The sequence below is a fragment of the Lepidochelys olivacea genome (assembly GCF_965140295.1).
Source record: "Lepidochelys olivacea isolate rLepOli2 genome assembly, chromosome: 3".
NCBI classification, from domain to species: domain Eukaryota; kingdom Metazoa; phylum Chordata; order Testudines; family Cheloniidae; genus Lepidochelys; species Lepidochelys olivacea.
The window spans coordinates 180,058,004-180,082,868 of NC_140413.1; the positions used below are offsets into that span (position 1 = coordinate 180,058,004).

General features: G+C 41.7%; 1 protein-coding gene across 1 annotated transcript in view; it reads left to right on the top strand.

Annotated features, from left to right (window-relative positions):
- PSME4 (proteasome activator subunit 4) overlaps positions 1–24,865 on the top strand; it is a 212,208-nt gene that overhangs the window by 107,424 nt on the left and 79,919 nt on the right. Inside the window, exons 21-28 of the mRNA XM_084622260.1 lie at positions 9,502–9,557; positions 12,635–12,691; positions 12,966–13,021; positions 13,104–13,202; positions 21,861–21,923; positions 22,099–22,194; positions 22,781–22,912; positions 23,910–24,119. Of these exons, the coding sequence (XP_084478386.1) occupies positions 9,502–9,557; positions 12,635–12,691; positions 12,966–13,021; positions 13,104–13,202; positions 21,861–21,923; positions 22,099–22,194; positions 22,781–22,912; positions 23,910–24,119 (769 nt within the window). The remainder of the gene's footprint in view (positions 1–9,501; positions 9,558–12,634; positions 12,692–12,965; positions 13,022–13,103; positions 13,203–21,860; positions 21,924–22,098; positions 22,195–22,780; positions 22,913–23,909; positions 24,120–24,865) is intronic.

Here is a 24,865-nt window from a genome sequence, read left to right on the forward strand (position 1 = left end):
TTAATTTTGCAATCAGGGTAGGAACTCTCTTATCATTGGGGATTTCATTTTTACACACAGCGTTTCAAAGGTAGTCAGATATTCAACAATATCATCGTCTTCACTGTATGCAAGACATAAGTGTTCCCATTTGTGGATTTTTGGAGTGATGGGAGTCATTGGAGTCCGGGGGTTCTGGTTCTGCTCCTCTAGCAAGTCCAGTTGGTGTTTATGCTCTCATTCTTTCTCTCTTTCTTCCATGATCCTTCTGTGGGCAGCCTCCTCCCTGGCTGCCTCTGCCTCCATAGCCCTTCTGTGGGCAGCCTCCTCTCTAGCTGCCTCTTTTTCTTTTTCTTCTCTCTCTCTCATATCTCCAATTCTTTCAGTTGTAATAAACTCTGGTGCTTCCACTCTTTTTCTGCAGTCTGCAGCCTGAAAAGCTCCAACTTTGAAATTGCTTCACTGCTTTCACTCATTTTCCTTCTTTCCTGTTCTTACTTCCCTTTCCCGAAATAAGCAAACAGAAAATAACAAAACTGTGACCTCCTAACTGTTGTTAGCCACCGCACTTAAGACTCACTTAAAATCACAAATATCAGTGCTTAAAGTGTGAGCTTCACTTGGAGTAACAAGCTGTACATACACCCTGCTCGTTGCGCCACTGTGACGTTCCCCTCTTGTGTTATCTGGCCCGGTGATCTGCTAGGTCACTCCAATCCTGGACTCTGTGAGCCAGCCTTATCCTGCTCTGCTGTGAGAACCCCCACTCCTGGGCTGTTCACGCACAGCCTCTGGCATGTAAGCTGCTCCTTGGATTGTGCAACTGAATGACACAAGCCAATATCTCCGGTATCAGACACAACCCTAGGAACCTCCATCTTGCAGTGTCCAGTTATGCCCGCTGGAAGCTTATATGAGGTTGTCAGTTTAACAAAGAAATTGATATGCACCAGGCTTGTTATCCTAAGGGGAGTCTCTGTCACTCTTCAAACCAAAGGCACTGCTTCAGGTAGAATAAACAAACAGATTTATTAACTATAAAGATAGATTTTAAGTGATTATAAGTTAAAACATAACAAGTCAGATTTGGTCAAATGAAATAAAAGTAAAACGCATTCTAAGCTGATCTTAAGACTTTCAGTGCCCTTACAAACTTAGATGCTTCTCACCACAGGCTGGCTGGTTGCTCTTCAGCCAGGCTCTCCCCTTTGATCAGCGCTTCAGTTGCTTGATGTGGTGTCTGTAGGTGGAAGAGAGAGAGCGAGCGAGCATGGCCAATGTCTCTCCCTTTTATCATGTCCTTTCTTCCCTCTTGGCTTTGACCACCCACCCCTTCAGAGTCAGGTGAGCATTACCTCATCGCAGTTCCAAACTGACCTAAGAAAGTCCCTCGAGAGTCCAAGGGTATGGCTACACTTGCAGGTGTAGAGTGCTTTGAGTTAAAGCCAGCCTTCGGAGAGCGCGGTAGGGAAAGTACTGCAGTCTGTCTACACTGACGGCTTCAAGCGGACTGGCATGGCCACATCTGCGGCACTTGCAGCAGTATTGGGAGCGGTGCATTGTGAGCAACTATCTCAGCATGCAAGTGACTGCAACATGCTTTTCAAATGGGGGTGGGGAGGTGGAGTGTGACAGGGAGTGTGTTGTGTGTATGTGGGGGGAGAGTGGGTTTTGGGGGGGCTGAGAGCATGTCAGCATGCTGTCTTGTAAGTTCAGACAGCAGCAGACCCTCCTCCTCCCCCCCCGCCTCTCTCTCTCACACACAGCATTCCACACTAATGGCTGCTTTGTCTTGGAGCAGATAAGCAGCCGGCTGTCAGAAACGGAGCTTGCAAATGGCATATCCGCATTCCTGCAGCGATTCAGAAACAATGACAAGAGTGGCCACTTGACTTAAGGGGATTATGGGATGTTTCTAGAGGCTAATCAGAGCGCAGTAATGCAACACCTCGTTCACAATGGCGCCATGGCACTCCAGCGGGGGAGCAGCAAACGTTATTCCACTCGCTGAGGTGGAGTACCAGCAGCGCTGTAGCCGCGGAGTCAGAGAGCTCTACCTGTCTTGCCAATGTGGATGGGTAGTGAGCTAGGGCACCTGGGGCTCCTTTATTGTGCTGTAACTCACAAGGGTAGCCAAGCCCTAACAGATTCTTTTGTTGCTGCATGGGCCAGCACCCTTTATTCCTGTGAGGCTGGGCTGGTTTTGTCCCATCCACGCCCTGATGAGGTGTGAATTGCCCCTCTGCTTCTGGAGAGTTTTTGTCTGGGCTTGTTCAGCCTCATAACTACATACACGAAGTTATAACCTATAATATTACTGTAACAATTACTATAACATCAGGACAGTGGGGTGGGAGGAGGTATTTTTTCATATTCTCTGTGTATAAATAAAGCCTGCTGCAGTTTCCACGGCATGCATCCGATGAAGTGAGCTGTAGCTCACGAAAGCTCATGCTCAAATAAATTGGTTAGTCTCTAAGGTGCCACAAGTACTCCTTTTCTTATAACATCACTATAACAACCATGCTCAGTGCATCATGAGCCTTCCAAAGACACCCAACATGACAAACTTTGCATTGTATACCACACAATCATTTCACAAGGATGAACATGGGGGTACTGGGTGTTCCCCAGAGGTACAGAGTGTCACACAGTCCCGTATGTTAACTCTGGCTCTATAATCTCTTCATTTTCAACTATGTATTAGTTTGCGGCTCTCAGTAAAGGGCATGTATTTTCATATCTCTGTTCAACATGTTCATTGAAAGTACCTTAATTACATGATGGCAGGATGCCATTTCAAGTACGAGGTGCTTTCATTTGGCCTGTCCACAGCATTAAATTTTTTTGCAATGTGCCTCTCTGTGGTAGCAGCTCAGTTGTGAAAGCAGGCTATTTGTATTTACCCACATTTGAACTATTGACTGCTGAATGCTGCTATTGGTGAGGATCTAGTAAGCCACATTTCTTTTATAACCACCCCTTTTTTTTCTTTTTTCAGACCTGGGACTGGTTCTGAATGTGAAAAAATTGAATCTCTGTCCCACTCTGAGAATTTTATTCATAGTCTCCATATTGGACTCTGTAGCAGAGAGAGCCTTTCTGGCAGAGGACAGATTTTTAAAAATAGTGCAATATGTTTTAAACATTCAAATATTATAAACTCAGAAAGTAATTTTCTCTCTGGATCTCATGGCTACTACTACGTATGTGAGTCCATTTGTGTGTTTCAGAATGAGTCCACTACAGCGTTGGATGTCTTAGGTCTTCAGACCAAATCTGGACAATCTTCATATTTTAGTCAGCATACCTCAAAACATTCTGGACTTATTGACAGAGTGGTCAGTCAGAGCAGTGTTCTCAGTGGTGTCCAGTTCAATCCCCCTTCATCATTGGTAAGGTTATCTTCAGATGCATCAAACAGTAGTGGGGGGAGGGCACATATGAGTCATCTTATAGTTTGCAGTTTTTGCTCTTCTTGGGAGGGAAGCTTGCACACCAACATGTTGGGGTTAAGAGCCATTCATCTGGCCCTCAGATTGTTTCTCTCTCATTTACGTGGGAGGGTTGTGCAAATGGTAGCAGATAATTCATCAAGTCTGTATTATATCAACAAATGGGGGTTCTTTCGCTGCTCAGCTCTGTGCAGAAGCAGTCAGTTTATGGGACTGAGGTATTTTCCATGACACTTATTTGGTGGCCCTGAATTTAGCAGGAGAAAATAAGTGATTGCAGATAATCTCACCAGGGACAGTTCTCAAATGCACTAATGACCCCTGAAGGATCAGTTGATTCCGAGCATCTTTTTCCAGTTGGGCTCAATCAGATGTCAACCTGTTTGCTATAAGGTTCAACACTAAATGTCGTGTCTTTTGCTCAAGAGCAGGAAGGGGCAGTTAATGCATCTTGGATGCTTTACTTCTGGACTGGGGAAGCCACCATCTATACGCTTTTTCTTCCCTTTCCATTGATCGAGAGGGTGGTAAGGAAGATATATCAGGACTGTTAGGGGCTTATTCCTTCACCCACTTACTTCCCTGGTCCTTCTTGCATGAACAGAGAGCAACAATACCCGAAGTCCAAAGGTGCAAACAATTCAATGTTTATTGAGGTGAACTTCCAGCAAGCATGATTGCAGTTTCCTTCCTTAGTGTCCCCCTTCTCAGCTCTGACACCACAGAGCCTTACTTGTGTCCCTGTTCCCATTCCCCCCCTTAGCAAAGCATGATTCCAATTTCCCTGCCCCCATTCTCTGTTCCCATTCTCTCCCCCCCTGCTTACTTCCTGATTGACTGCAGACTATATAGTAAAACTTGAGTTCTCCTTAGCTATACCTTAACCATTTTCCTGAAATTTAACTAACCAATCCTAACATATTGTAACATGATTATTTAACCAATTATATCCCACCACCTTAATTAGTTTACACCCAGCAAAATTAATTATACAGCAGACAGAAACAATCACAGAACCAGACAGAGACCATGCAAATAAACAATAGCAAAGTGGGAACTATAATGACAAAAGAGTACAGAAGTGAGGATTTCACATCCCAGCTATTGATAAGTGAGTTCTTGCCAGACAGGATGCTATCAAACTAAGTTTCCTTTTACATTTTCCTTCTACATTTTACACTTCCCTTTCTCTGGAGGTGATAGGCATTATCAGGACAGGATTGTATTCCTAACAGCCCAGTAGCACCTTATTTCAATGTGACTAGTTTGGAATGTGAGGATGTGACCGTTCGCTTCCCAGCTTATGGCTGCGTCTGCTGCTTAGCCAAAGGCCTTAGCCTAAGAACAGGCCCTCAGACTGTCACAGTAAGAGAAGGCCCTTACACCGGCAGACAGTGATTTTGATTCTTTCTTTTATACCTCTATAACTAGCTAAGTGATAAGAATACACCTAAATTCTTAAAGTCTAGACCTTTGCAGACAGGCCTGCATATATATATCCTAACAAGGACAGATCAAAGATAATTCTTATTGCCCTGGTTTGGCTGCATCAGCAGTGGTTTATGAATCTGCTTCAACTGTCCACCAGTGTATTCATATGTTCTACTCTGTTTCCAGATTTTCCATCTTGGCAACTAGGGCAGGATTCATCATCCAGATCATCAGTCCCTTTACCTCATGTCTTGGGCAGTCGGATTTTGGCTCTGTTTAATCTTGAAAAGTCATGTTCCTCTTTGGTGTAGAATGTACCTCTTAGTTTTAGAAAGCTGTCTACCAGCTGATGTTATTTGAAATGGTCCAGATTTGTTGCTTGGATGCGGGGAAAATCTGATTGTCCTGTCTTAGCTTCCATACCTTGTACTTTAGAATATTTCATGCACAAAAAAACTGAGGTGTTATCTAACTCATATTGGAAAGTTCATTTGCCAGTTCTTTCAGCTTACCATATTTTGGTTGATGGTAGATCGCTATTTGTGCATAACATGGGTAAGGAGTTCATGAAGGGGTTAGCTAATATCTATCCCCCTGTTAGAAATCCTGTCCCTCCTTGGGATCTTAACTTCGTCTTATTTACACTCATGAAACAACATTTTGAACCACTGGCTGTCTATTATTTATCTCTTACGAGATAATTCATTATTTCCATAACAGCAGTCAGAAGGGTGAGTGAATTAAATGCACTGATAGCTGATCCTCCAATTATGTCTTTTCATAAAGATAAGGTGGTTCTTAGGCCTGATCCCAGGTCTTTGACAAAAGTCATTTCTGAATTTCACATCAGTCAGACAATTAATTTGCCAGTCTTTTCTTCAAAACTGCTTACTAATAAGGGGGAATCTGTTGTATATACTTTGGATGCAAGAAGAGCTTTTGCATATGTAATGATGCTGGTTCTGGCGGGACCCAACTGAGAGTGCCAATTCAGAACAAATTGCTCAAGGCTGGGCAGTTACAGCCCAAGGCTGGGTTTTCTATGCACACCAAACAGAGAAGATTTTGGTTTTACCCAACTGGCTAACCAGAAGTCACACAAGCAATTCCCTTAGACACCCCAGTTTCCCAGTATCACCACCAGTGCCACTCGTTATGTGGACAAATGGTTATGAAAACCAATACACCAGTAAAAGAAAAACGGTTCTCTCGATCCCAAAGGACCAAGCCCCAGACCCAGGTCAATATACAAATCAGATCTTACCCACAAATCATGCTGTTGCCAATCCTTTAGAATCTAAAATCTAAAGGTTTATTCATAAAAAGAAAAATATATAGATGAGAGCTAGAATTGGTTAAATGGAATCAATTACATAGAGTAATGGCAAAGTTCTTGCTTCAGACTTGCAACAGTGATAGAATAAACTGCAGGTTCAAATCAAGTCTCTGGACTACATCCACAAGCTGGGATGGGTCTTTCAGTCCTTGGTTCAAAGCTTCAGTGTAGCAAAGTCCCTCCAGGGGTAAGAAGCAGGATTGAAGACAAGATAGAGGAGCTGCAGCAGCCTTTTATATTCTCTTGCCATGTGGTCTGTCTTTCTTTGTTCCAAAGACAAGCTGTCCATCACATGGCATGGAAAAACCTTAGAGTTCTGTCCATAGGCATGTCCCTACATACTTTGCTGAGTCATAAGGGGAGTCTGCCTTCTCTCAGTGGGTCAGTTGTATAGCTGATGGTCCTTAATGGGCCATCAAGCAGGCTAGGCAGAGCTGACATCAACTTGTCTGGAGTGTTCCCCAGAAGCATAGCACAAGTTTGAAATACAGACAGTATAGAGCCAATATTCATAACTTTAACTATAAAAATGTATAAAAACACACATATAGACAGCATAATCATAACCAGCAAACCATAACCTTGGCTTAGACACCTCATTTGACCCCCTTTATACAAGATTTGGTGCCACTATAGGACTTTGGTTGCAACAATGATCTATACGGTCCCAGCTTATGTCAATAACACAGCATATTATTTAAGTAGGTCTAAAAGTTTTCAAAAATCGCATAGATTATTCATGTTTTATGCTAACAGGCATGTGGGTTATACCATATCTCCCCAGACTATTTCTAGATGGATTAAATCATGTATTGCTGAATGTTATACATTTTCAGGAGTTCCTATACCTACAATGGTATGGACTTGTTCCACCAGAGCTGTGGTGGTGTCTTAAGCAAGTCCCTGTTTCAGAAATATGCAGGGCTGCAACCTGGAGTTTGGACACACTTTAGTAAACATCATGCTCGCGATTTGGCTTTCAGGGCTGATGCTAGATTTCGTAGAGTGGTGTTTCAGTCTCTATTCAATTAGGACTCTGTTCCCTCCTCCAGATTATTTTCAGCACTGCTGATCAAACTACCCATAAGTGGGAGTATGCAGAGCCACTCAAAGAAGAAATGAAAATCACTACTTGTAACCAAAGTTCTTTGAGATGGCTTTGCATATTCACACTTCTCACCCACTCTCCCCTCTTTCTCAGAGTCCTCTTGTTCTGTGTCTCTAGATTGGTGATGGAAGGAACTGAAGTGGTAGAGGCTTTTTGGCCCCTTGATATAGCCTCACCCTCAAAATGTTCGAAGATGCTGAGGGGAGATGTAAGAATGTGAGCACACTAACAGACACAGCTTGGAGAATGTTCTACCCTTAAACACCAATAGGTGGTGCAGTACCGCATAAGTGGAAATATGCAGCGCCATCTTGTAGAACTCTGGTTATAAATAAGTAACCTTCATTTCTTTAATATTGTTAATATCTTCCAAATTGGAAATATCTATTAGAGAAATGTACACATCTGTTTTTAGAAGGATTTATGCTAATTAGCCAGCATTTTTCTAAAAATAGATTTTTCTGTGTAGCACCATGAGTATCTTTTTTTTTTTTTTTTAAGAGGGAACGGCTATCTTACCTTAATGTTGGAGCTGTTCAGGAATCAATATTAGTACCCATACAAATCATTATAACTGGAGCACCCATGTTAATATCAGTTCTTTTTATAGGGAATAATAAATGAAAAGTTATTAGTATGGAAAGACATTTATTTTCAAGCTCTTTATTTAGTGCTATTAGAAGAAGCACAGAAAGGAAAATAAAGTGAAAACTTTTTTTTTTTGTTTAATTGAGAGCTTTTAAAATTGAACTAAAATGTCTTCCTTTTTAATTGATTTGGGATTTTGTTTAATGTGTAGATGTGAACAATACAAAAACAATTAAATGAGTCTGTTACCTACAAGACTTTATTTTAGGATTTAGGATGTTGGGATTTTCCTGCAGTTGTTGTTGACATCCCCAATACCTCACTTAATGTAATGACTGTAGCTCCCTGTTCTTTTTTAGATTTCAGTGATATCAGTTATTGTTCTAGGGTAAATATAACCCTCAATTCTGGTCTTGGCGAGTTAACCTCTCAATCCACCAATTTAAATGTGGAGCCTTGTTTCATTTTATTGTGTTTGGACTATGTGTGCTGATGCCGGTGCTGCATGTGTAAGCACTTCTTGCCAAGCAAACATCTATAACAATAAGAGACTGATATTGTTCCTCCTCCCAGTTTTCTAACTTTTTTTGCACCACTTCCACCATTGATACAATCCTCAATTGCACAGGAAAATTATATTTAGCAGTATGGACCGTTTGGTGATATTGTTCTTCCAACATGTTAGTGCAGTATTTATGTAGCTCCTGAATTTCTTTGAAAAGTGTCCTGGTGATTTTTCCTTCAGGATCTGAATCCACTTACCCTTAGTGTCTATGATGTAGCTTTAGAAACAAAACAGGAAAGAAAATGTAATGTATATTCTAATGACTTGGTCTTGCCATTAGATACATTGGCATCCAGTGTCACAGTCTGCTGTTTTATTTATGCAACCATGTACAAAACCCACATTTTACAAGGACTAAGAATGCACAGCTAAAAATTTAGAGTAGAATCAAGTCATAACCAAATCTTTATCTTGGTTAAGCTTTTCTTTATAAGAAAAAACTTGTCATGTAGATGTATTGTGCTGACTATTATGTACTTTCTTGGCATGGTTATTATTAGTGGTGGGGGCTTCAGAGACTAGCATTAACAGTTGGGCCTAGGCACATTGCACACCATTTTCTTTTTTAAAGGAAGGCCCACAGGTGTGGGGGAAAATAAGCTATTGAATTTATATATTCAGCCTTTCCTGAGACTCTTATTCAGTTCCCTACTATCCAGTAATCTGATTCACCTGCAATTAATCCAATAAATAGCTGTATCAGTGCCACTGTCCCTCATTGTCATGCTGATGTGAACATGCATCAGAAGAAGTGAGTCATTTTGAATTCTTCTTAAACGGAACTCGTTCAAGATTTTATACTCAAGGTGGCCTTGCTTTGGTTTTCACTCTCTCAAAACAGGCAAACTACCTGACCAGTAGGTATTCCTAGCTTTCAGAATGTTAAAGATAAATAAGAAATAAAATGAGTAAATTAAGCCTTCTCAGTCATCCACAAGCATTAACCTTACATTGTAAGTAGAAATTAGTTGTCAATAAAACTCATTTTGTTAGACAGATTTCCTTACCTTGTAATACAATGTATTTTGTCTTTATGCAGGGTTCCAAGTCTGGTGTCTTTGGAAGAGACAAAACTTTACACTGGTGTTAACTATGGTAGGTCAGTCCCAACTCTGTTAAATCAAGTCACGAGATAATTAATTTTGTACTCTTGTTGTTAAATGCATAGCCAATTGATTTGATTACATTTATGATTCATTATTAAAAATGTTTGAGACCAACTAACCAAGCTTAGCCAAACTTATTATCTAAAGACAAAGCAGTACAAAACAGAAAGGAAAGAGTTAATATGTTACCAGTCCTTGTGGGAAACTGTTGCAGCATTTAGTCCATCTTACACAGAAGCTGTGCTCCGAAATACACTCTCCAAACTTCTTATATGTATATTGTAACTTTTTATGAGCATTCTGTACATCATCCAGGACTAAAATTTACCAAATATATTTGTACCTTGTTTTTTCCAGTATCATGGTGTATCTTTCCTTATTCTGTTTTCGGACACTACATTCCAAATCAGTTGCCTCTGAAGGCACCTCCCAAGCTTGTACCAGGGCAGAGCATTCATGTGTCTTGGTTTTGAGAAGTTCTGCATCCACCTGTGTGAAGTGCAGTATTGTGCTGTGCATGGTATTGTGGGATATATACCTCAGCCTGAGTGAGCAGAAAGCAGTTTAGCATGACTTCAAGCTAACCTTTATATAACGTTAATATAACGTGTAATACATATTGATATGGTGTGCAATACATATAACATATACTTTGGCTAACACTTTTGTTGTTGTTGCAGCTGCAAAGTATGTCCTGTTTGAATGCATAAGTGCTGTGTGGTCCTGGTTATTTAGGGTGGTGATCAGTCCTGTATATTTCAGAGAACCTGTCTATCTGTGTGTAGCTGGGGTGGAGTTCGAGATCAGTTGGGCCAGTAGCAGTTACAACAGTTGGTACAGAAAATGGAAGGAAAACTTCAGAAAATCCTGGCAATGCTTAGGCCACGGTGAAAAAGCCATGACTCCCAGAAGGGGAAATCGGAAGTCTTATTTATCATATTAGTAAAACATAAAAAATATTCCAGAAGTTTACTAAAGGAGACAGATATTCAAACTGAATATGCTACTTACAAAAAAAAGGCCTGATTCAGCAGTCTTTACCCATGTACATCCATTTAATTGTGTTTTCATAGTAAATGATTGGCAAGTGAGACCTGAGTCTCTGCCATGTGTACCCTGAGCTCTGAGGTTGCATAGCTGTGAGGGAGAAGAGCAGCTAGTATATGTGTGTCTATCATGTAGCCCAGTAGTTCATAACCTCTTTCTTTTCATGTCTCATAATTTGGGTGCTTCTCAGCTTCAAGTCATACCAATCTTTGTGCCAAGTCTTGTATTTAGCTGTCTTAGGCACCTGGGACCAACTGGGAAATATCTGTATTATTTTTTCGATATGGTGCATGCCTATGTGTGTGTATTTATGATGGGTTACTTGCTATGGAGTTAGATCAAAAGAAGTTGTTAAAGGAACCAAGCGGGAAAGGTAAAATGGTGACTCGGATAAGAAGCCTTGAAGAAACAATGGTGAAGCTGTTCATTGGGGAATATGTTCTACCTGACTACAGCCAGGCTAAGAATGGCTTACTTTTCCCAAGTCTAAGCCTAGGATCAAAAGGAAGATAACAGATCATTAGAGAACCACGGAAAAGGGTTGAGGTTGAATGAGTTGCCAGAGGCTGCCTAGGGAGTCAGCAAGAGGTGACAGGCTGATAAGGAGACACACACAGACTGAGAGAGCACTCTGCGAGCAGGACAGTCTGCTTGTGAGAACCCAGAGATGGAGGTTAACCGGGCTGAAGAGAGCTTACAAAGGTCAAGGGAAATGTATATAGGAAGTATTGATATTGGCATTTCACAGATGAGGAACTGGGGCACAGAGAAACTGAGTTGCACAATGTCATACAGGAAGCCTATAGTGTAACAGGGATTTGAGCCCAGATCTCTTTCTTGCGGCACTTCTAAAAGGATTAACCTGGCATATGAAAGATTCTTGTCAGAGGTGAAGCTTCTCTCTTTGAATAAAACTTTATCTCCAACCACTGTCCTCAGTGCTTGAAGGGATGGGAAGTTCTTCTCTTTCTTCCTTCTACCGTTACCATTGCCTGGATTGGCAAAGTGCTACTTTACCATCCTCTCCAAGCAACCAAAGCGAATAGAAACTCCATTCTTTCCCCTTCTTAATTGCCTGAAGGATAAAGTCCCACCCCTTGAGCATTCTGCTCTTCTTTCCTGCCCCAGTCAGTGTATTCTTCAGAGCTTGTGATATGATGGGCACTCCGCACCACTCTGACGTTGCACAGAACCAGACTCCTATTTTGCTCTCCCTCATCTTAGGCAAAGCACTTGACCACTACTAACTCTGCCTAAAGGTATGTCTACACTGCAATAAAAGACCCGCAGCACAGCCATTACTGGCCCAAGTCAGCTGACTTGGGCTCGCAAGGCTCAGGTTGCAGGACTAAAAATTGCAGTATAGGTGTTTGGGGACACCCTGTGAGGGGACAGGGTCTCAGAGCCTAGGCTCTAGCCCAAGTCCAAACATCATCATTCTTTTTAGCTCAGCAGCCTGAGCCCTGCGAACCTGAGTCAACTGACCTGGGCTCTGAGACTCGATGCTGCAGGTTTTTTATTGCAGTGTATATATACCCTGAGAGGCAGTACAGAAATGTGTCCCAACCTGCATGGGACTGTAAACCATTTTTACCCCTTTGCTTGAAGAACCATTATTGTGCTGATTTAGTGAACGGAGATGAAGAACTTGAAAGATGTCCTGTCCAGTATTTGGTCTGACAGATGGTGACTGCAAGATAGGATTTCAGCATGATGTGGAAAACTGAGTGGGGTACCCCATGACTTTGTCATAGAGATGATCAGGACTGTTTCTATTAAAGGTGTATGTATATAAAAATTTAATTTTTCCAAAGTCTTTTTATATCGCCCTTATAGAGTCCCATACCTCATATGATTTGAGGTATGTAAAGAAACTCTAATCTGTTCTTAAGCTTTTGCATGTCACACTCTGAGTTTCCATTAATTATTTTTTTAGTTAAGCTTCTCTATATTTTATAACACTGTGTAACTTAGAGAATATACTTTATGTATAATGAATGTTCTTATTATCTTTTGTAGATTTATCAAGAGAGAACCACAGAGAAACCATGGCTAGGGTCATAAGGAAACTACTGCGTAAGTACATTTTTGTGTCTCTCTCATTCCTGTATTCAGTACATCTGCAAAGATTTGCTTTAAACGTTGTCAATCTATTGTGCTTTTAAATCTAATATCAGTATTGTAGAGCAAAGCAAAAAGGCAAAATCTGTTGTTGTGAATTGTATGGCAACATAAATGACACAATGTTTTGAGCTTCACAAGTAGCAAAAATATTTCACTGAGTGTAGTTAACTCTTTGAACTGAGCTTCATATCAGATAACACACTTTTTGTTTCCATTCCAATGGTAGACTATATACTCAACAACTCAGAAGATGATACCAAGTCTTTGTTTCTAATCATAAAGGTATAATAGTAATTTTTATGTGTTTTATTTTAATTTTAATGGGTTGACTTGTTTTACATAATGTAAAACCATTTGTTTCTAGATCATTGGTGATCTCTTACAATTCCAAGGGTCTCACAAGCATGAGTTTGACTCCCGGTGGAAGAGCTTTAACTTAGTGAAGAAGTCAATGGAGAACAGGGTCAGTATCTTGTTTACATAGTTTAGTTAGGGAAAAACAACCTTTTTAAAGTTTTAGTTTTGGCTGTTTTTTGGCCTTTACGGTCTTAATGGAACTTTGCATGCATTCCTAGTGAAATTGATATAAGTTACAGTGGGCTGATGTATCATTAGAATATTTTTGTTACAGTAAGTGCCTTTTTTCAAAAGGTTTTAAAGCACTGTACAAATGTTAGTTAAGTCTCATAACATCCCTTTTTATGTACTGAATATTGATACTATTAATGATAGATCTTTGTTAATTTGCTAGTCACTAGGAAACTACATGCTGGGATTTTTTATTTTTGGTGACTTATCTGCATGGAAATAATACAGTCCTTGGATATTAAATTGCTGCTATTGCTAGCACTTGTGAAGCACTAACGATGTTAGAACCATAGATGCCAATTAAGTTGAGAAGCATATAGGAACCAAACTCTTTTCCCTTAGTTTAAATAATATTTAGCACTTCTCATCAATAGATCTCCAAACACTTCTCAAAAGTCGGTAAACGTTAATATCTGCTTCTTGCAGGTTGAGAAATTGAGGCATGGAGAGTTTAAATGAGTTGCCCAATGTTATGAGAAGTGAAATCTAGATTACTGAACATGGCTGCTGAAGTAGAGAGCAGAGAAGGCAATCTTTGAGGTGGTTAGGTCCTCACGCATTTAAAGCAATAAAGATAAGGACCAAGATCTTACATTAGGCCAGCAGCAAATGTACAGCATGATCATTAATGAGAATGTGCTCTTGTCAGTCAAGTCCCCCATAGACACCCACACCAGTAGCATGTTGCTACTGCATCTTAAACCATCTGTAGGTTGCATCTTGTCTTCTGCTTTAGTTCATGAGAGAACAGCCGGAAATATCTTAAGGAGATATTGTTTTGAGGTGGCAAAAGTGTTAGATAGCAGTATGTGACAGATTTGGCAGTTTCCTTGGAAAACCATATTGAATTAAGTTTAAATATTTTGGAGTCCATTGTATTAAAGGAAAAGATTATTGTGGGCCTGCATGGTCATAGATCTGTATTGAACAATGTGGCAAACAAGAATGATCTTTTGGGACAATATCTATGAAGTGGAACCCCTGGGAAATAGCTTGGGGGAGATGAATGCAAATGCCCTTCGCCGATTATGCAGAAACCAAGAGTTTTGAAGCTATGCCCTGAGGAGAAAACCATTATCTGCACCCAAAGATTGAGATCAGAGGCTCAATCTGTATAAAGAAACAGGTTGATCTGCACAATTGGGGTGCTTGTTCTGAGCTGAGGCTGTTATGAACTTGAAGCCACAGAAAAAACCCTTTGGTGAGGTTTGAAAGATTAACTCTAATTGGAGCCCCTCCTGGTGTTGGGAGGGAGGGTGATCTCTGATAAACTAATTAGCATGCACATAGGTTCTTTTATTGTTTTTAATATGTTTTTTCTGTAGTGCTTTCACCTTAAGAATAGATGTGCTTGCTTAGAAATGTCTGTGTGCTAACTTATAACCATGATCAATTATGCTATTTATAGCCTCTGAATAGAAAGCAAAATGCGGACACAGGCCTGTCTACGTAGTCTGGCTTGCTGGGGAATTCACAGTGTAGGCAGGAAACTGTTCAGCCTGAAAAATCCCCTCGTCAAGAGGAAGAGAGATTCAGGTCTTGACCCAATAAAGATTACTGCTCAGGATCCGGGAACCTAGAGTGGGTGCCATTTTTGGACCGCAGAAGGGAAATACAGGCGCAGTTGCCCCAAACTGTGACACAGTTGTTAAATCTGTATTCGAGTGTGTAGTTGCCTAACTCACCCAAGGCTTTCCAACCACTACAGCTATTTCTGTGTTTGAGTAGTGAAGTATTCACCAGGAACCTGAGATTGCATGCTACCTTGATAACTGGGGTTGGGGGCAAATGCACTCAACAGAGGATAAAATCATAGTTTTATTAGTTCTTCAAGAATTCCCCTTTCTTGGATTTCCCTTCCTATCAACAATCACTGCTACTTTCACTGGATTCAGTTAGAGCCAGCTGTTCTTCATCCCCAGAGTGACTCTTTTTCATCCACTTTGTCTCAGTTTAGTTAGTCTCAGTTTAGGTAGGTCTATAGGATGCTGTGGGGGGGAAAGGGTTCTCCCCCTGTGGTCACTGGCACTACCAGCTGCTGTGGCTGACCATGGCAAATCCCTGGGCTTTAAGAACTGCCCACTCTGTCATGCCTCTGAACAGTGAACGCCCGTGTTCTGTCTCAGTTAGGGACTTGTTCTGGAACTCTGTAAAAACTGTAGGTACTTTTCAGAGTGGACCCAGCGATCAAGGGTTGTCTGATGAAGCAGTGATAAGGCCAATCTCTGACCTCAGACTTTAGGCGCCTGGATCCTCAGGAGACTGCTGGCTGTTGAAAACTGCCCTGGCTTCATCATCAAAACCAGCCAAATGCTCACTCAGTCCTCTGGCTTCCTCATCTGGGAAGGAGAGAAATGGATCAGACTCAGAGCGCAAAGAGGTGAAGATCATCCCCCTCCCTGGATCCGACTTCAAGGTTGCATAAGACTGCGGTGCATTTGGACGTTAAGGGTGCCTCAAAACTTAGGAAAAGTTCCCTACGCACGAGAACTCGTACCAGCTGAGTGGACCTAGCCATAATAGAGGTCTCACCTGATGCTGTCGTGGCTGTTTTAGCCTTCTCATTACTGAGGTAGTCAGAAAGAAAGATAGCCCGGTACTGGATAGAAGCCTGACTGCGGTGCTGGTCATTCTATTGCCCCCAGCACCAGCGCAGTTACTGCCATACCAATCTGTTGGTGATCAAGCACTTTGGACCATGCTGACACGGCTGACACCTGTGCGGCTACTGGAGCTGCATTCACCCTGATGCTGTCCAGATTTCTGGGCCCAGTGACTTTGATGCTTCCACTATCTGGTCAGGTTCCCCTTAGACCCACGGGTTGAGCACCATCCTTCCCAAAGGACTGATTCTGACTCAAAGGAAAGCCATTAGCCATCCCTGGTCAGGTCCTGCTACCCAGCGGTATCAACCTCATCTGGGGGATAAGAGACGTGTCCCTGTGGTGGAGGGTGGAACCAACCCAGCCCAGTACTGGGATCACTGAGACCACACATTGTGGGGCCTGGTGCTATATGATCATGGCATGTGGACCCCCTGGGGACTGCAGTACTATCCAGGACCAGCCTCTCCACCACACTCATGAGGCAAACAATCACCCCTGTGCCAAAGACTGGACCTGTCCCTGCAGAATCCCTGGGACCAGGAGTAGGCGGCTCCAGTGGATCAGATCCAGAGCAAGAGATGGATGGTACTGGCCATGAGCTCTTCTAGATGATACCCTTGTTCCAGAACAGTCAGCTGCCACTCTTGAGGACTAGAAGATTTTCCAAGACCTCATGGGACATGGGTATCAGTGGCCTTAGAGATACCTATGCAGGTGGTGTGGGATATGCCACACAAACTCCTCAATATCCTGTACTTGGTACTGGGACTCATAGTGATCCTGATAAACAAGGGGCTATTGGAGCCCATGAAAGCCTTATGGCAGACACCAGCATCACTGGCACTGACATCCAAATGGACAGCTAGATGGTACCAAGTCCTGGATATTGGATATGAACAGAGTTCTATTTGCATCCAGTGGCCAATGAGCAATCCCATTAGAGCAGCCAGAAATTGACCTCTAAAGATGAGACGGTGAAGCACCTAAAACACGGTGGCCAGAAATCCTACTCCACTTCGAGCTTCCTGATGAGGATCTTGAACTACCAGGTGGTCTTGGCAAAATGCGACCACATCAGCTGCCTGTATCTTACAGCTGTTTGAGAGGCTGCCACACGATTTCAGGGGTGACTTCCAGGCCAGCCTGGCAAAAGGTCATGTGGTGGCCAGAACTGCGTTGTAGGCAGCTTTGGACATACAGGCACTGCTTCCAGGGCGATGGCAACAACAGTTGCAATGCGCCACTCCTCCTGGCTGGCCTCGGCAGGCATATCTGAAGAATTTCAAACAGTTATTGAGGACCTGCCACTTGAGGGCTGCTCACTTTTCCACAAGAAGACTGATGAAGCAATGAGATCTGTCACAGGGTCCACTCACCATAGATGGTGCCTCCTCCTGGCCATTCAGGGACTAGCTCTTCTCATTCACTGCCTATGATGGGACCCCGGGGTGCAACCTGGAGTCTGGTATCCCTCTCATTCTGTGATGCTGTGTCAAGCCACAAACCTTTTGCAGGTATTGCATTTACACAAACATCCACAGGCAGGGAAACTCCCAACTGAGTTACATTAATGCTTTCTCAGCCACTCATGAACCAACAATAGAGAGGCACCAGCCAATTCCCCCCAGTTCCTCAGCCTTGCACCCCAGAACTGTACGGTCTAGCACTGGTCAGAATCCTGGTCAGTGTAAGTTCATACCCTAGTCCGCCTCTCCCTCGATGTGGAGAGGACACACGCTAGCCTTTGTAAACTGAGCTGATATTTCCCAAGCACTTCAACCAAAACACACAGTTTTATGTAAAATATGAAACAGATTTATTAGCTACAGAAAGGTTAATTTTAGGTAATTAGAAGTAGCAAATGTAGAGATCTAAGTTGGTTACCTAAGAAATAAAAATAAATTTGTAGTCTTGAGTTCTACAAACTAAACAGGATCCCTTCCCTTGTTCAAAGTCTGTTCTCCAGGTGTTGAGTTGGGCAGGGGGAGTAGCCAAGTGATGATGTCACTTTCCTTCTTTTATAGTTTCTTCCAGGTTGCTGGAAAGATAGTTTGACATGGGGAATCGGGCAGTCCAAATTGGTCAAGCAGTCTCCATTGTCTACATGTTCTCTCTGAGAAGTCATCTGGGATAGCGGATTCCCTTTAATGAGCCATCAGCATGCCTGGCTACTCCATTGTTATACCTGAAAGGCTAGTTGTGGGTGTTTCAACCTCACAACATATTTCAGTAACACACACATAGCAAAACTTCATAACTTCACATCCAATGATACCACATACAATCCAACAGGATATTATTATTCAACAGATCAAGACTTTTAAAATGATACTTCACAAGGCATATTTTGGACAAAACGTATCATAATCATATCACCATTGTGAATATGGGGGTTCCAAGGTGCTGCTTTGAGGTACAACGTGTTGCACTGCCCCTATGATACCAATTCCCCAGTGGCTGGTAAGGGAACCTGGGCCTGCCCTCTACTCCAAGTTCCAGCTCAGGGACCCTCTAATCAGCAGCCAAGGTCTGCACCTTCCTGAACCTTGCTGCCTTTTCCCTGAGCCCTTTCCTTACCTTCTGGCTCTCCACCCTTCACTTGGTTTGCCAGCCCCACAACTCCCTCCTCCCAGAGAGTAACTGTAGGCTTCTTGCCTATATAGCCCCAAACACACCTCCATTCTCCCAGGGAGTGACTGCAGACTACTTCCCTGCAGCCTTTCTCTGCTGTATAGAAGCCCCTCCGGTTCCTGCACAGGTGAGTTTCCCCTAATTATAGCTTTCCTCTCCGCCTGAATTCTCCCAGCTTGCAGCCTAATAGGTTAATGGTCCTGGGGATCTGTATCCTGGCCTCCAGAAGAAGGCGCTTCAGACCCCAACCCTATCCATGACAGTTGTTCTTCCAGTATAGGCCATCTGAGCCCCTAGGTCGCAAGATTGCCTAGGTTGCAGGCAGAGGCCCTTGAGAAGAAAGTCTGTTTCGGGGGTAGGGGGATCTACCTCTCAGTTGCACCACCCTGCTTCAGCACCGACTAGGCAGCAGATTTGACTCCGTGCCCAAGGACAACATACTATTCCTTCCACAATCATTGCCCTCCATTCCTTTCAGCAAACATCTGGCTCACTTCCAACAGGCCTGGTCCAGCATCAGACTGCTGGGTATTGGAGGTGGTCCAGAGAGGCCACACAGTTCAGTTCTTCTCCCTTCTCCACAACTAACGTTCTTCCCCATCCCCCTTCAAAGACCTGTCCTACGAATGTCTGCTTTGACAAGAGATGCAGTCCCGTCTTGTTTTGGATGCTATGCAGGAGGTTTCCCCTCAGTAGAAGGGAAAGGGGTTCTATACAAGGTACGTACTTAGTCCCAAAAAGATGGGGTTTCATCCAGTGTTAGACCTCAGACCACTGAACACCTATAACAAGAAACACAGGTTCAAGATGGTCTCCCTTGGCATCAGTTATCCCCTCCCTAAATCAGTAAGACTGTTATGTTGCCCTTGACCTCAAGGATGCAAAGTTTCACAGTGCAATACACCTAACGCACAAGTCCTTCCTCAGGTTTGTGTTGAACAACAATCATTACCAATTCTGGGTTTTGTCCTATGGGCTCTCTGTGGTGTCCCATGTGATGGTGGCCTATCTGAAAAAGATGAATATCCAGGTGTTTCCATAATTAGATCGGGGTTCTCTTTTGGTGGCCTCAGAGTGGCTCTCCTATTTGGTGACTCTGATATTTTTTCCTAAAATACTTGGGAGCTGGAGCTTGAAGCCCTGTGTCCAGATCCTGAAGCCCCACAGACGGGAGACGGTGCCTGGGGATGGAGCCCAAAGCCGTGTGGCTGGAACCTGGGGCCTGCTGCCATGCACCCGGAGCCCTTCAGCCCCATCGCCCCCACCTCCGCAGGTCTGAAGCACAAATCCTGAGCCCCACTGCCCCTGGGAAGTTGGGGAACTCACTGCCTGCCTACTCCTCCAGCGTTGTGCCCCAGGTGTCTCCGGAGGGGGGCAGGGTCCAACCCCTTCTGGCAACCCCAGCAACCAACACCAAGGTGGTGCATCCAGGAGCAACAGGGAGGGGCTGCTATTTTGCCACTCCCCCCCCCCCCCATCACTGCCCAGGAGGCTGTGGCTGCAAGAAAAGCCCCTGGTGGCCACATTTGAGAAAGGCTGACTTAGATGACTGGCTCGTCAGGGACCACTCAGAATCTAAGGTCTGGATCAGAATCATGTTCATTTGCCAGCTGTTCACCTGCTGATGAATAAGAAGAAATCCATTTTCATAGGGATAACTTCATAATCTCACCCAGAATTCATAAGCTGTACAGACGGACACACCAAAATCATCAGACACTGTTACCTTTCAAATAATAGGAAAAATAACTTGAATAGTATCTTTTATTCAAATATTTACTAAGGATTTTGAGTTGTATATTTTTCTTTTTCTTGCTCTACTCAAAAATGTTGTGTGTTCTCTTCTGATTCTTCAGAGGAATTTGTGCAATATTCTATTTTTAGAATTATGCTGACATCTGCTATTCTGATGCACAAACAAGGATGTAAACAAAGAGTCGTGTTAGTTTCAAACTCCAGTAGATACAAAAGGGAAGAAGTTTGCTAAACAGTAGAGTACTTTCTTAGCCTCTTAAAGGGCATAATGAATTAAAAATGCTTCATAATCCTGCCTATTGGACTGGAAGATAAGGATGCAGTAAATTACTATATATAGGCAGTCTCCCATCTTCCACATGGGTTTTGTTTGTAACACAATGGCAACAACACTATTAACCTCTTGATATTAGATTGATCAGAAATTCCATCTAAGATCCTAAAGCCATATTTTCACTAGAGATTTTCTGAAAGTTTCACATCCTTGCTCTAGCACTGATGCTGTTCCCCTGTGGTAAAGCAGTAATGGGAGATGTAATAAGTGTGATATATAGAAGTACTGATAAATACCAAGGCATAAAGACAAAATACACAAGTAAACAAATGACGGAAACCAGATTTTTGCTCTTAAATGTGGAGATAGTCACAACGCTATGCAAAGGGGTGCTTTACATGGGGCTGTATGCAAGCACCAGCCCATGAGAATGGTTGAAAAGGTGATGTTGAAACTTCAAAATGCAAGAGTATTACCAGTTTTGCATGCAAGCTGAGGGTTTTGGCAGGTCTGACTTGATAGGAAGTGAAAAATTGTTCACCTTTTAAGTCCCTTTTTTAGTACATATGTTTAAGTGAGTTTCCTTTGGGATTGCCTCGTCACCTTAGGTATACCAAAGGCTCATGTCTCAGATTTTTGAAGATGTGGATAGTGTGGCAGAACTTGATTATCAGCTGCTGATGGGCAAAAATAAACACCACAATGAGACTGAGCAATGTTACCAAAGAAGATAATCTTAAATTGACCATAAACAAATACCAGATTTCTTTGACTAAAGTTAGTTATGAAGGGCACATGCTAAGTTCAGCTGGGCACGAGATATAAACTTTTATGTATTGAGGCATAAGCCAGCTTCAAATTGCTGAGGGGTTAGGGAAAAATCTTTAAGAAAGTTGGGGGCAGTTGTACAAATATCTAAGCAAATTCATGCCATGATTAACACTGTGTAATAAAGAAGTGACATACAAGAGTGCTGTATGAGAGTGATCATTATTTCTTATCTCCAGACATATGACATGGGTCAAGGTTACAGTTTCACTCCATCACATGACGTGGATCAATATCCACTGACACCAGTTGTCACTGTGGCAGAAGTTTTTTTAAAAATCCTTTGTATAACTGCAGCCCAACAGTCAGAATGTCTCACTGTAGAACCCGCTGATAATATATATTGTGTACAGAAAACATAAGAGGTGAGAGTTCATATTTACATTGCTAAAGTTAGCTTTGAGATCTGAACCAAATTACTCTGATTTTTTCCTTGCAGCTTCAAGGAAAGAAGCAGCATATTAGAGCCTTGCTAATTGACAGAGTCATGTTGCAGCATGAGGTAATGTACATTTCTGTACTACCAATTTTTACTTGCAGCTATACTAGGAAACGTTAATCTGTAACATCTTATTTAACTAAAAGCATTCTCAATCTCTACAATAACTTTCCGCTCTTAGATTTGTAAAATTGCAAATAGAGCCTGTGTCTAATTGGGATTTTTCTACTTCCTTTAGCTGAGAACTCTAACTGTTGAAGGCTGTGAATATAAAAATATACACCAAGACATGATTAGGGATCTTCTGTGTTTGTCTACAAGTTCCTATGGTCAGGTAAGAATATTTCTTCTGTGCTAAAGTAATTCAGTCATCAGTTACATTTATTGAGTTTATTTTCAACTTGATATTTGCAGTGAAATGTAATATAGCTTTTAATTCGTTGGTAGAATTCAGTGTCACAGTATCTTTGTTTTTTATTTCCGTTTCAGTAATGTATGAAACATTTTAATTACTCACATAATTCTTTCCAGGGCTCTGTCCAATCCTGGTTAGGCCCAAAATTTGACTGATTTTTTTGAAATTTGCAAAAGTGTGTTTTGTCCTATGAATTAAAGACTTACTGAAGTCAATAGCAGCTGCACTCACTCATCCAAAACCAGAATTGGGACCATAGAATCTTTTGAGTTATTTATTAAACTTTAATCTCATTTGTATTAAGTGCTTAGCAAATGTGCCAGATTGACAGTTGTGGAAACTGAAGTCTTCAGGTCACGGAACAGATGCATCCCATGGCAAGACAAATGCACTGACTCACCTTCCTAAGACCTGCACTTTAGTAATTGAAGGGAACTAGGATATCACTGCTTTGTGTATTCTTTTGTGTACTTGTAGATCTGTGGTAATGCTTATCTTTCTACAGGTCAGAAGTAAAGCTCAGCAAGCATTCTTCACAGCACTGGGAACATACAACTTTTGTTGCAGAGATATCATTCCTTTGGTTTTGGAGTTTTTGCGGCCAGACCGACACGATGTTACTCAGCAGCAGTTTAAAGTATTGTCTCAGTTACTTAATTTCAGATCTGTCTTCAGTTTGTGTGTAAGATTTTAATGGTTAAAATACATGTGGTATGGTGTAAAGATTTTATTAGCGTAACTTTGGGATGGTTGAATTACTCATGGTTAGCTAACCCTAAAGTGACTTAGGCAGTCATCCCAAAAAAGTGCTCATAAAAAATATTTTTATACCATACGCCACCTTCATGAATATACCCCATTTCATCAGGATCTCAGGAATTATGAATGCTTTATGCTAATAGCTGTTCACTTTTATATCCTAATTAAAACAAAAAAAAAATAGTACAAAGCAATAAAATCTCAGCAGACTGTTCTTAGTTCAGTAGTTTTTTTAGCAACCCTAGTAGAGCAAGGAAGGAAGAACAAAGAGCTGATCAACAAAATGTTATGCTAAGGCTATGTGTGCACTGCCCCACAATTCAGGCTACAGGGGTGTGAATAGCAGTGCGCACCATTAGTGTAATCCTGTATGAAGAGAATTACATTAATGCGAACTAGGAACCTTTTTTTGTGTGCCTGCGGTGTCCACACAACGGAGTTACAGCGCAACACTTTGATGCTCACTTCTGTTCATGCCATTCATAGGCCGAATTGCAGGGCAGTGTAGACAAGCCTAAGAAACACAAGTTTGTAATTTAAACTACCATAAATAGGTTTGTAGAAAGGCCAGGTGTTTGTTTATTCATTGTGGTCATTGAAATGTGTTCTGTGGAAATAGTTCCCTCACAACCATTCTATGAAAGAGAAATCCAATTAGTCAATTAATCAGCACTACTTGCACACACTACTGAAATAAATATTTAATATGTCAGAATTGTGTGGAATATCTTGTATATATTAGAGATAAACTGGATGGTTTAATCTCAGTTCATGTTACAATTTAATAATTTGTACAATGCAGAGCAACGAATTTTTATTTTATATGAATGACTGCTTTATATAACTTTTAATATTACAACTCTTGTTTACTGTAGGGTGCCTTGTATTGTCTTCTTGGAAACCACAGTGGAGTATGCCTGGCAAATCTTCATGATTGGGACTGTATTGTACAGACATGGCCAGCAATTGTTTCTTCTGGACTTAGCAAAGCTATGTCTCTGGAAAAGCCATCTATAGTGAGACTCTTTGATGACCTAGCAGAAAAGATCCACAGACAGTATGAAACAATTGGATTGGACTTTTCAGTAAGCAAAAAAATTACTTAAAAGCTAACATCACATTCAGAGGCTGTTTGACTTATATTTGATAAAATGAGTCAGTCGTTTAATAAATTTTACATGTTTCGGTTTAGCTTTGACTACTAATATTGATGTATTGATTTCATTCTGATTTCCAGTATGCATAAATATAGACAAATATATCTAAGACTGGAATATTATATATTTGAGTTTAAGATTATTAGAATTTGACACCTCCCCCCCCATTTTTAGAGGCCAGGTATGCAATGGGAATGAAAAATAACTTATCTTTTGGCTCTTGTCAGGTGTGGGCCCTCCAGCTCAAGGTTACTGTGCATTTGCAGGACAGTGTGGGGAAGCTTGCACTGTCAGTACTTGTGTTGTGTCTGTTCTGTTGTTAGTCTAACAACTTTCACAATACTAAATTTACTTAATAAATGAAACATGAGGACAGAAACCATTATCATAAATATTTTACCATTTTTGTTTAACTATAAAATCACAGTTTGTGCATGGTTTACTCCATGCCTTAAAATATAGACATGTAATCATAGCTCTATCAGTATTTTAAAACTACTAAATTTTCCTCCATCTTATCATAACAAGACTACTGAGAGCAGTGATTCCTGTCAAATAACAAAGGAGCAACCTGAATTGCCTGTGTAGGCAATTTTGTAAAATATAAAGGGAGGCTTATTCATATCTATGTGGAAGGGACAGTATGAGCACTTCATTTGACTGCCTTTCTGGGT